The sequence below is a fragment of the Grampus griseus genome, assembly GCF_964374135.1.
Source record: "Grampus griseus genome assembly, chromosome: 4".
NCBI lineage: Eukaryota > Metazoa > Chordata > Mammalia > Artiodactyla > Delphinidae > Grampus > Grampus griseus.
In genome coordinates this window covers 19,368,686-19,381,404 of record NC_138997.1, presented here as the reverse complement: position 1 = coordinate 19,381,404, position 12,719 = coordinate 19,368,686, and the positions used below count along the sequence as shown (strand labels likewise).

The 12,719-nt window shown below is 43.4% G+C and overlaps 1 protein-coding gene across 1 annotated transcript in view; it reads left to right on the top strand.

Moving 5' to 3' along the window:
• Positions 1–937: 937 nt before the first annotated feature.
• Positions 938–12,719, top strand: part of SLC39A8 (solute carrier family 39 member 8) — a 72,029-nt gene continuing 60,247 nt past the window's right edge. The window contains exons 1-2 of the mRNA XM_082652681.1: positions 938–1,032; positions 1,476–1,948. Of these exons, the coding sequence (XP_082508807.1) occupies positions 1,730–1,948 (219 nt within the window). The 5' untranslated portion in view covers positions 938–1,032; positions 1,476–1,729. The remainder of the gene's footprint in view (positions 1,033–1,475; positions 1,949–12,719) is intronic.

Sequence of the window (12,719 nt, the reverse complement as noted above, 5' to 3'; positions counted from 1 at the left end):
AGAAACTTTCCTCTTGGTAACTTTGCCTTGTTACTGCTGCCTTCTGCCCTCTGTAGTTAAAACACAGTTAAACCCTCTCCATATGACAGCCCTGCAGTTATGTCCCCCTTGGATGTTCATCCTTCTGGAATTTTCTCTCCCTGTCTCTTTCTTCCATCATCTAAGTTCCTCATGGGAAATGAGATTCTTTCCCCTGCCTTTTGTCTGGACTAAGTGCCTCTTTTAAAATGTGCTATTTTAGGAGGCTGTGCACTCTCCCCCATGACAGACAAGAAGAACGCTTTGAGTTCCTCTTATTGTCCTTAGCCATGTAACAGTGATTCGTGGTTTCACTTTATTTCTGGACAGTTGTAGCCACTAGACACAACCTTTGCCCTCAAACACCGCATTCACTTTGCACAAGCTTGCTGACCTCACACCTAAGTCAGCTTTTCTTGAACCCTCATCTGAACAAACAAACATTCATTCTGATCTGCGGATATCCCTTGCGGCGTCAGGAAGGGCCGGCTTGAGCAGTGCCGGCTCAGAGAGCTCGCCACCACCGCTACAGATTTGGTTTCCCTTTTCTCCTGATGTTAAGTAAGACAAAAAACCAATTCCTGCTAATCTCTTAGACAATGCAAAGGGTTCCAGACTCTATTCCAGGAAGTTGGTTTCAACAAGCTAACAAAGAGACCATCGAGACCAGAAAGGAGGCTAGGAATACGGACCAGGAGGTGGCATTCAGGTAACCCCCAGGGGGGACGGCGGGGAGCTGGCTCTGCCGAGGGTGGGAATGCGCCACGGCAGCCAGGAGAGACGGCCAGAGTCTGTGCGCCCCGGCGTGGACGCGCGCGGGAGTTCAGGCCGGAGAATGTGTCACCACGTGCTGCAGGGAGGCGGGGACAGAGCCTCCAGTTATCAGTAAAGAGCGCAGGGCAGGATCTCGGAGTTTCACAGCGGACTTGCCTGGGATAGTGTTAGAGAGAGAGAGAGAGAGAGAGAGAGACTGGCTCACGTGGACATAAACAGACGGAGAAACAAACAGACGAGGTGAGAGCTTAGCAGGCTAGCTAACCTACTAGCTTGCCATTGCAGAGAAGAGATCTGGGAGAGGGAGGGTCCCGTTTAGACACTCAAACCCCAGGACACCGGAGGGGCCATTTCCTGCAGCTTCCTGGGGGCTACACGTCTCACCCCTTCTAAGTTTGCTGTGAGGGAATTAAGCAGAAAGAAAGAAGAGGAGGTGGGGTTCTACAGCCCATGTACTTTAAGTTCTTCCTAAGAAGTGGCGCGGTGTAGGGCTTTCTATCCGGAAAGAGCATGTGTCATCACACTGCACGCTAATCCTGGGACGTTTGCGAACCCGGCTCCGGGGCAGTTGGCCCCATGCCCGGCCGGGCGTTCGAGGGCTCCGGCCTCGCAGTGCTCCCGGGGACGGCCGGCGGTAGCCGGGTGGCCTTTATCTCTGTCCCCCTTTGTCCTCTTTATCTCAGGCTCTCCAGGAGGCCCGGGGGCCCGCTCTGTCTATCGCTCCCCACCCCCAGCGGCACCGCCACTTCAATGCCCGGCAGGTCGCGGGCTGCTGCTCTTTCGAAGGCGGCGGAGGACCAAGGGCGCCCCGCGCCACCGCTGACTCGGACCGGCGCCGACGCCTGACCCGCGCCCTTGGGCACCGACTCGGGTGCGCCCGGCGCTTCCCTGTGCGCTCCAGTCCGTTTCAGGCCCGCGAGGGGCAGCCCCGGCCAGGATGGCCCCGGGCCGGGCGGTGGCTGGGCTCTTGCTCCTGGCGGCCGCCGGCCTCGGAGGGGAGGCGGCGGGGCCCGCGCTCGCCTTCAGCGAGGATGTGCTGAGCGTGTTCGGCGCGAACCTGAGCCTGTCGGCGGCGCAGCTCGGGCGCTTGTTGGAGCAGCTGGGAGCCGCCCCTGTGGAGGGCGACCCCGAGCCCGGGCAGCTGCACTTCAACCAGGTAGGGCGCGGGCCCGGCCGCCCTTCCCCGCCGGGGTTTCCGGAGACGTCCATTTGCCCAGGAACGCTGTTTAATGGGGAAAAGTGCTGGAGAAAGAATTTCGTTACGTTTCTCCAGTGTGAGGCGGGTCCTGCTTTTCACTAGACCTGTCTCTCTGGCCGGGGTTAAAGTGCTGGCGGTGACGAGGAAGCCAGAAATTGCAGTTTTATGCCCGATAAACTGAGTCCTCAGACGCTTGTGGTTATAAGGTTTTATGCAAAAGTTTATGAAGTAGTCGAGAGCGGGAAGCATCTTAGATAGGAATGGCGTTTTAGATAGGAATGGCGTCCTGAAGTCTTCCCGGCAGAGACAGTGGCTCACAGGCCACCCTCGTTAACAGTAGCTCGGTGGGTAACGACTGCTATCGAGATGTAATGTAGTTGTGTCTTTCTGGTGTACGTTACCCGAGGCATTTGGGTCTGAAGGGCCTACTGTATAGAGATAGGGAGGCCGAGGGGGGCCCTGAGACCAAGATCAAGCATCCAGTCGGTGGGTCGAACTGGGTTTAAAGCCATAGCTTTTAGTCATCTGTCAGGTCAAGGGTTTGATTCGAATTTTCATTCATTCATTCAAAAACGAACAAACAAACCTATCTTAGGACATATTCACAGTATTATACAGGCATTTGGTAATTCCTAAAATTTAAGGGTCACCATGAGTTACCTAGGAGCAATTAAGACCATACCTGCTAGTAAACTGCAAAAAGGATGATATTATAGATTCTTCGTTATTTCCGTCATAAATATTCTATGATTATTTCTTAAAATTGTGAAGTAAGCGAAGTGTGCTTTTGGCATCCTCCCCCAAACTTCTCTCTACTTTTAAAAACTCTGTTTACTCAGTGGTTTGGTATTTTTTTTCCTTCTGCTCTGGTTCCAGTGACAACTGATGATGAATGGCAGTGTTCAGTATTTTCTGTATTGTCACTTCTGCGTGATATTAGTTTGTGTTACAAAAAGTTTTTGTGGTCCAAGTTGCTTGGGAAATGCTGCATACTATACTCCACTCTTGGAAATCTAGCATTTCCCGATGTATTTGACCTTAGATTACAGTTAGGGAAACTTTAATCAGATAAATTCCTTGCTAATAACATTATAGTTTGGCATTCTTTTTGTTAGAAATATCTTACCTCATTTAAAACATGCAGTATTCAAGAAGTATAAGGCTCTGATGCCATGAGGGATCAAAGTGACCTCCCTTTGATCTAGAAGGGTTTTGTGGTCCTCTTATGCATGTTCTTTAGTAAACTATAGATCCAGTTCTGGCATGGCATTACAGCTGGTTCAATGTCTAAAAAATGATACATTGGAAAAACTGAAATGACCCCATGTTATACTGATATTTTAGAAAATAAAGCAAACAACTTTCTAAGTATTTTCTGTCGAGCTGCAGTCTCTTCAAGTGGGGGAAACAGCTGACCTGACTAAAGCATTTCTAGGTAGGAGTAGGGGCGGTCATATGCTTGGAAAGAAGCTTGGGGACTTGACTTGCAGCTGCGTATCTGTAGCCCACACATTGTTTTGACTTAAATTATCTCCTTATGTTGCAATGTCTGGAGGTGTTGATGAATTATAAAGGGACAATAGACCGCTGAGCCACGCCTTGGCAAAGACACCGGAAAATACACCTAAATAATTTAGGAAAATTGCTTAAGTTTATTAGCAGTATGAGTCCCAGTTTATGAGTAAGTAGGACACCTCAATAGGTAAATTATAAGTATGTTGACACCTTGTTTCTCACTCTTCTGTTTGCATATTTAACTACCCTCATTATGGCCTCTGTGGGCATCTAAAAGAGATGGGAAGAAGCCCATAGTTTGGAAATAAAGGGAAGCCGTGGAAAATTTATCACTTAATCAGACCTAGCGAACATCTGTTGGATGTTCTAAAAAGTCCTAATGAAAACAATCATCAGTTAAATGGTGTCGAATGAAATGCCATTCCAGAAGAATCTATTAATTTGCTGACATTTATTTCTGCTCCAGTAGGAAGTTATCCAGTTTGGAGGAAAATTTAGGGCTGTTAATATCTCCATACCTTAAAGAATGCAATTTTAGTTTCCTTACCTGCAGCAAAGTAGAATAATAATATATGTGGAAAGCTTGATTTTCTGACTTTGCAGAAGGTTGAAAAGATAGAATTAATTTCTTTGGGCCAGGGATTTATTGAATCTTCTATGAGATCTGTTTACAGATGACATTGTTCCTTTGGATGAGGGCTTAGGTCAGCTTTTCCCATGTAATAGGACTACTGTACTAAAAATTGAGACAATTTTGGAAGGTCTTCTAGTATTTTTTCAGTGTTCTTAAGTACTATTAAAAGAACTTGTTGCTTTGGGATATCAAAGTGACCTGAGTTCAAACTGGAAACAATAGAATAACTGAGTTTACTGTTTTGCTTCTTATGGTTTCTGAGGGTACAAAGAGCAGGTAGAAGCAGCAACCCAAACAAGTGAGAGGAGGAAGTTCTTTTATCTAAAGGGGTCTCTGGGGCCCATGACTGAGTGTAAGTCTGCTGTATCTCAGGGAGTTTCTAAAATACAAAGGGAAGCCCCAGCTCAATGAATGCCCTGAGTGATTAATTTAGGGGATTTAAGAATGGGCTCAGTGCCACCTTTTGTTTATTCAGATGTTCCTTTCTCATTCTCCAAGTGGTCTTTTCTCTTAATTTCTCCTTCAGAACACCTCACCTCTAAATGATCACACTAAGCTGCAGTGGAAATGGCTCCATTTAAATAACTCAGTCTCCTGTGGAGGCTTAGTGGGCGTGATGGAGATGTGGGTGTGGGTGTGGCAGGTTGGCATGTGCGGCAACCTTTGTTTCCCACCATCACTCAACCTTAGACTTTTGCTTCTCTCTCCTAACTTTATTTTTTCATTTGATACGTATCCTGCAGCGCATCTTCTTTTTTTCTTTCACAGGTTGCCTGAACTTTGTTTTTAAATCCCTTTCAATTCACCTTCAATCTTCCTAAAGCAATACTTGGAGTATGCCTCTCTTCTTTCAGATCTCCTCCATGAACTGTCTCTTGGCTGGTGAAATCTAAATCTGAAGGCTGACTTCTGAGGCTCTGCACCGCAAGGTTGACCCTGAGACGTTAAGCTGCCTGCCCAGACCTAGCACTCACTCAATTAAATTATTCATTCTTCTATGAAATCACTTATACTTCTACTCAACCACTTTTCTACCTCATCATCTTCCTTGCACCCTTCCTGTTTCCAACTGCAATGTCCTATTTTTCCTTGAATTGCCCTATCAAAATCTTAAATTTTAAAAAAACCCAGCTAAACTCCATAAAACCTTTCTGGGGCATCACAACCACCACTGATTTGCTGTCTTTTTGAATTCTTGAAATTTTTTATTATGCTAACGACACTTAGCTATTCATGTGTTCAACAAATATTTCAAATAACTACTATACTCTGATTAGAGTGGTCCCTTAAAAGTACAAATCTAATCATATTGCTCATTTTATTAAAACAATTAAATGCCTTCAAGATAAACTTTAAACACTTTAATGTGGCTTAAGCCTTTTTATGATCTGATTCCTGTATATTTCTCAAGCTTTATCCTTTGCTATTATTCCAGTCTTCATGGACTGCCGGTAGTTCCTGGTTCGCCATATATGTGTGCTTATGTTTTAGGTATCAGTTTAGACATGACTTCTTCCGAGAAGCCTTTCTTAGCCTGCTCAGGGGTTTAGTAGGAGCCCCTTTTTATGTGACCCTATATTAATTGGTGCCTATGAAATCATAACATATTATATATTGCAATTATAATATGGACATAATTTTATACATATTATAAATTTCTGTTTATATGGCTTCTCCTCGACCCCAACACACACACCCAATATGATTTTGAACAGATTGAAGGGATTGATCTGACTCATCTCTCTAGGGGCTAGTGTAGTGCCTGGTACATAACATGTATTCATTATATATATTTTTGAATGAATGAGTGAAGATGGTTTAATATGAGTAAGGCAATTTGAGCCCTCACATGACTTTACAGTTAATAGGTAGACGTATGACATGTGCACGCGTAACTATAATGCACGATAGAAGGATATGTCTGATTAAAGAATTTCAGAGACAATGGAATGGGATCAGGCTTGTGTTTTTGGAAAATTCATCTGCATGAGGGTGTGGAAAGTGTCGGAGTGGGTCCAGAGAGGAGCTGAGGAGGAAACTGCAGTGGTTTGTAGGAGATGTAATGATTGCTTGATCCTGGAGGCCGTCAGGAGGTACATAAAAGCTCTGCCTTCTTCTGGAAGAGCAGCCGTGACTGAAGAGTAGGCAAAAGCCCCAAAGGTAGATATTTTCTACTTCAGTCTTTTGCCTGTAGCAGTCAGTCATTTAACTATTGTTAGATCTTTCCTTTCATTAGTTTATGGCCCAAGGATGCCAGAGGAAGAGGCAGTGAGGTAACTCTTGGCTTACTTCAATGGATGGCCAGGCTAGCGGTCTGTAGCAAACAGAAGGGGTGTATGTGTGTGGTCATTACATGCATGTTGTGCGCATAGCTTGTTGTTGCTCAGTGTACTTTTTCTTGGGTTGGGGGGTTAACGGTGCATTAGATGAGGGAGGTTCTGGGAAGCACTGATCATGGAAGGAGGGGAGAAAGAGCATCTCTCTCCCTCTTTTTTTTTTTTTTTTTCCTTTATATTCTGAGAAATGGGGGGGTAAATCTTCTAGGAATGCCTTCCAACCTGCTCGTTCAGGTGAGAAACTGGCAGGAAAGGCCGGACCGTAGGGCCAGGTTGTGCTTAGGTCTCCGGTGGCTTTTCCTTCAAGACAGTGGATCTATTTTGATATATTATATCACTCTCATTTAAGTTGACTGTGTACAGTGTGATCATTGTTTCCAGAAGGTTTTAGGAAAATGAGAGACACTCATAATTCATTTAACTGTGACGTCAAGAGCTTAGTTTGCTTTCGTGCCAGGGATGATTGGGACCCATATGAGAAAATACCCTTCATTCTTTCCATCTCTAACTCCCAAACTTGCATCTTTACCCACTACCCTAGGAGTCACATAGACCCTTTTGTCCATAACATAATTATATCTAGGATTTATTGGATTTTTCCTGTGCGACATAACTCTTAACCACTTTATCTGTATTAACGCATTTCAAAATCACAACAATCCTGTGATACAGATACCATTATTAATTTAATTTTACACATGAGAAATATGTGATGCTGAGAGATTAAGATTAAGTACTTGACCAAAATCACACAGGAAGTGGTAAAACCTCAGGCAGTCCTAAATCCTAGAGTTGATTTTTTGAATTATAGTTTAGAAAATCATACTCTCCCTAGCCAGGGCGACTGTTAATCTCAGATTTTGATCTATGAGTAGAAGTTACAAATCATCAGTCGCTTATGTAGCTCCATTGCTTAGTCATGTTAAGGGAACAGTATTAAGACTACAGAAACTACAATGATGATAACAGGTCCTTGTCCTCAGAGAGCTTATAATCTAATTAAGAAATAAGGTGGAGGGCTTCCCTGGTGGCGCAGTGGTTGGGAGTCCGCCGGCCGATGCAGGGGACGCCGGTTCGTGCCCCGGTCCGGAAGGATCCCACATGCCGCGGAGCGGCTGGGCCCGTGAGCCATGGCCGCTGAGCCTGCGCGTCTGGAGCCTGTACTCCGCAACGGGAGAGGCCACAACAGTGAGAGGCCCGCGTACGGCAAAAAAAAAAAAAAAAGAAAGAAGGTGGAAACTTGTGAAAAGTATGCAAGGCAAACTTCAGTAGTTAAGTAATCACTGAAAGAAATATTACAAGACGTATCACTAGGCTGCTGCCAAACAAATACTTTTGGGAGCCATGTTCTGTGGGAGGCTTCTGGGAAACACCTTGTGGAGGAGTTACAAGTCAGTCAATTCTCCTTTTGGAGGATTTTGCTTGTTTGTTTTGGTTTTTAAAATACTTACTGGATGAACATCTGCTTGTGCCAAATGTGTCTGTGCTGTTAATCACAAGAGGAATTTTCTTGTGGGTTACATGAATTCTCTTTTATAGAATGAAAATTTCTTTAATGCTTTCTTATATAATGAATTTTTCTTGGAGAAAATATTTTGGCAACAATAGTTTTCCTAATTCTGAGTTTCAGAAGTTTTCCTGGAGAAAGGCATATTAATCAGCTTCTTCTTCTATGGATAGACTGCAGGTAATGGGAGAAACATCCATGTCTAGTGTTAAATTTTTCAGTCCTGTTCTCACTTTTACTCTAGAAGAATTCTGCCAATGAATTCACTCTGTCTTCAGGCAGTTTAGAATGTAAGTCCTCCTTTTTTTTTTTTTTTTTTTTTGCGGTACGTGGGCCTCTCACTGTTGTGGCCTTTCCCGTTGCGGAGCACAGGCTCCAGACGCGCAGGCTCAGCGGCCATGGCTCACGGACCCAGCCGCTCTGCGGCATGTGGGATCTTCCCGGACCGGGGCACGAACCCGTGTCCCCTGCATCAGCAGGCGGACTCTCAACCACTGCGCCACCAGGGAAGCCCAGTCCTCCTTTTTAAAAAAAAAAATTCTGCCATCTTCTCTCTGGCAGATAATCCTTTTTTTTTTTTTTTTTTTTTTAACGTGTTAATTATCTTTTTTCTTTTCGCGGTACGCGGGCCTCTCACTGCCGTGGCCTCTCCCGTTGCGGAGCACTTGCGGAGCCCAGGCTCCAGACACGCAGGCTCAGCGGCCATGGCTCACGGGCCTAGCCGCTCCGCAGCATGTGGGATCTTCCCAGACCGGGGCATGAACTCGTCTTCCCTGCATCGGCAGGCGGACTCTCAACCACTGTGCCACCAGGGAAGCCCCTCTTTTTTCTTTTTTAATTGACGTATAGTTGATGTGCAGTATTATATAAGTTACAGGTGTACAATACAGTGATTCACAACTTTTAAAGATTATACTCTATTTATAGTTATTATAAAATATTGGCTGTATTTCCTGTGTTGTACAATACATCCTTGTAGCTTATTTTATACATAATAGTTTGTTCCTCTTAATCCTGTAAGTCCTCCTTTTTCATGCCTGTGAAGCAGCTGCATTGCTGACTGCACAACACTGCAGAAAGCGGACTGTGCATCGGTGCTAGGGAATGAGTTGAAGCAATGAGGGAAGAGTAGGTGAGCAGATTACTTTAACAGAATTACTAACCCTAACAGAGGTACTAACTCTAACAGAATTGCTAACTCTTAGAATCTCATTGCGGCTAGATGGGAGTTTGAGCTCTCACACAGTTACCAGGAGAGGGAGTGGTAAACTTTTCCCCTTCATTGAGATAGATCTTTATTTCTCTCTAGAGATATTCAAAGTAGAGTAGCTGGGTGGGAGATTTTCAGCTTCTATGCTTTCCATGGTTCACACCATCTCTCTGTTTCCAGGTGATGCCCACATTGGGAGATGTTGATGGTCAGGGACTTTTTTTCCCCATCATAAAAACCCGTTGCTTCTCAACTATGACTGCAGTTTAAGAGTTTTTTCTTTAAATTAAATATACATTTGAAACCTCTATGTTAAATTTCTTTTGGTGGTAGTAGAGGTCGGGGGTGGAAAATAGGAATGTAAATAGGCATGGAAAACAGGCCTGAAGTTGAGAAGGAATGGCATTCCTCAGGGTAAAGAAAAGCAACCCCCTAATGAGGGTAGCCTGATGTGATTGGTAACAAGAGTTTGCCAGTTATTTGGATTCACAGTGGCATGTCCTCAAGCGACTGTCCATATTACTAAGTGCACACAGTTAATATTAGGATCATTTACAATGCAATTTATTTAAAAAAAAAGAATGTTACTAAACTCTAGACAACCTAAGAAACTTGTAGTTTTCAGAGAGTGTTCCCATTTCCAACTTCAGATGATGGTAGGATTCCTGTTTGTAATTGAAACTAATTAATTTATTCTCAAACTATTCCCAGTTGTCTGTTTCAGGAGCCAAATGGGTTTGCCGAGCCTTGAGGTTTATTTTATAAAGAAATGAAACTATCACTGAATTACCTTTGTGATGATGGGATGTGGGAACATAGAAAATCTTCAGAATGGAGCCTTGTTTAGTTTGGTTTCTGTCTCCTTCCAAAAGTCCTCTGTTGTTTTTCTTGGCCTGAAGCTTAAGGAGAACAAAAACAAAAATCTGTGAATCTAGATCAAAGGTGTTAACCTGAAAAGTAGTATTATGCCTTTGAAGTCCAAATATTTAATACCTTGACTTTTTTTATACTTAACTAAATAGTTAGAGAAATAAAAAAACCAAGTGAGCATTGATAAGGCCTCTAAGACTTTAGTTCTGTTTTAGTTCTATTTTTGAACCTATTCAAAAATAATACACTTGTCATTGGTATATTCAATGGGCTTCTTAGGTCTCTAACTGTAGTAGGAATACAACATAATGGTTAACAATTTGTCCTTGGGGTTTAAACAGACCTGTGCTGAAATTCTAATCACTTATTAGCTGGGAATCACAGACAAATGACTTAGCCTCTTTAATCCTCAGTTTTCACGTCTTTGAATTGAAAAAATGAACCTTACTCATAGGATGGTTGTGAACGAAAATATAAGAACAATAATAATAATTACTGAGTATCGCTGTATTTTAGGCACTTCTATATTTACTACTATGTGTATTACATGTAGTAACTCAAACAATCTGTTTTTTCCCATTACCTGTATTACTTAAAAAAATAATAACAAGAAAGACAATGCATGTAAAATACTTAGCATCATGCCTGGCTCAAACTGTATGCTCAATGCATAGTTATTATATTATAATACTGTATTAGTTGATATAGCTTAACAATAGCTTAACTACCCTTAACAAAATTGTCTTTCACTGGAGGCCTGAGCACCTTAGGGTTACTCAACTTTGAGGAAAGCAAGGCTATAAAAAGACAGTAAGGATTAATTGAAATAAAAAGTTCAGTGAGAAATACATCAGTCCAATGACTTTGGTTTCAGTGGTGACTCATCTTGAGAAAGGCTTTTACCATTTGTCTCTTCCTCCCTTTCATCAAGCACTAGTAATAAACTCCTGAAAAATGTGAACTCCTGAAAATGTAAACCTTAGGTCCTCCCAGAGGACTTCTGAGGCTATATTTAGGAGTTGACTTTGTTTTATTATTTTTGTCCAAATTTTACATCAATACTGAAATGTGAATGATTGGAAATCCATATTATACTTGTAGAAATTGATGTAATTGTGCTTTTTTTTTTTTTTTTTTTTTTTTGCGGTGCGCGGGCCTCTCACTGTTGTGGCCTCTCCCGTTGCGGAGCAACAGGCTCCGGACGGGCAGGCTCAGCGGCCATGGCTCACGGGCCCAGCCGCTCCGCGGCATGTGGGATCTTCCCAGACCGGGGCACGAACCCGTGTCCCCTGCATTGGCAGGCGGACTCTCAACAACTGCGCCACCAGGGAAGCCCTGTAATTGTGCTTTTAAATTTAGATTTACCTCAGGACCTCTGTATGGGTTTTGCAGGCCAGAAGAACCCAGGGTCCTCCACATTCAGCTGTGACCTTATTAGTTGGGAGGCAGGTAAGAGGACAGGAGCCACTTTGGTCTGACTATGATAAGTCAGGGATGTGTCTCTTCAGGGACAGGGAAAGAGAAGTTAGTCCAAACTTAAAAAGAGAGAGGTAAAATCAGTAAGACGATTCTGAGTTGGGTAACAGATCCTGCTTTAAATGAATATTGAACACATATGCTAGAAAACACATGGACCCTTCTGTTAAGGGATGCACCCTACTGATGATACCAGGTACTTGAGTTTGAATATCAAATCATGATGCTCTGCAGTTTTCTTTAGGAGAAGGGATCTCAGAATTCATGTATATTCTTTGGTTACTTTACCTACACATCTTTTGAGAAAGTCTAGACACTGGCTCTGTCCCTAATCTTGGGATGAATGCCCTTTAAGTAAATGTTCAGGTAGGACCTTCACTCCAGCAGAGGGAGCAGGTCCTATCCTAATAGCAGTGATAGTTAACATTTATGGAGTACTTATCATGTACCAGGCATTGTGCTCAGTACCTTCTTATATACCATCCCGTTAAGCCTCTTAATCTCACAGGGTGAGTACTCTAGGTATTCCCATGAGGAAACCCAGTCTCAGCGAGGTTGAATACCTCCCTCAGAGTCATAGCTCAGAAGTGGCAGAGTGAGGATTCCAGTCCAGAGTGACTAGACTTCAAAACCCAGGCTGTCTCTCCACTGTTGCTCCACATATACCGAAGAATATCCTCCCACGGAGGGGCTGGTTTATTTTCCAAAAATCTTTGTGCCTCAGATGTCATCCAAGTGCCTCGGTGTCAGAGTAGAACTGATGCTAGTTTCCTGAAGCCACTGGGAACAGTACAATCATTGAAAGCAGGAAGGTATTTTCTGCTGAGATTTCTTTTGTTTCAGGAAAACAAGAAAAAAAATTATTATTACTATTTTTCCTGCTGGAGCTGTCTCTGCAATAGTGAGGTCTAGCTCTAAAACAAGATTATTAATTTCTTCACAAGCTATTTTTCAACCTTGCAATGTTATTTCCTGATCATTGACATTTGATACTCCAAACAGTGTTGTGTGAGAGAATTGGGACATAGCAGTTTCCCCAGAAACTGAGGCACAAAGAAGTCTTTGGCAGAAGTCACCAGGTGCCCAAATTTGACTGGGAGAACAGAGGTGCCAATTTTGAATCCTCAGTTCTTCTCCATTGTGCTGGTTTTAGGCAGGTGCTGCCTTAGCGTGGCCCCTGT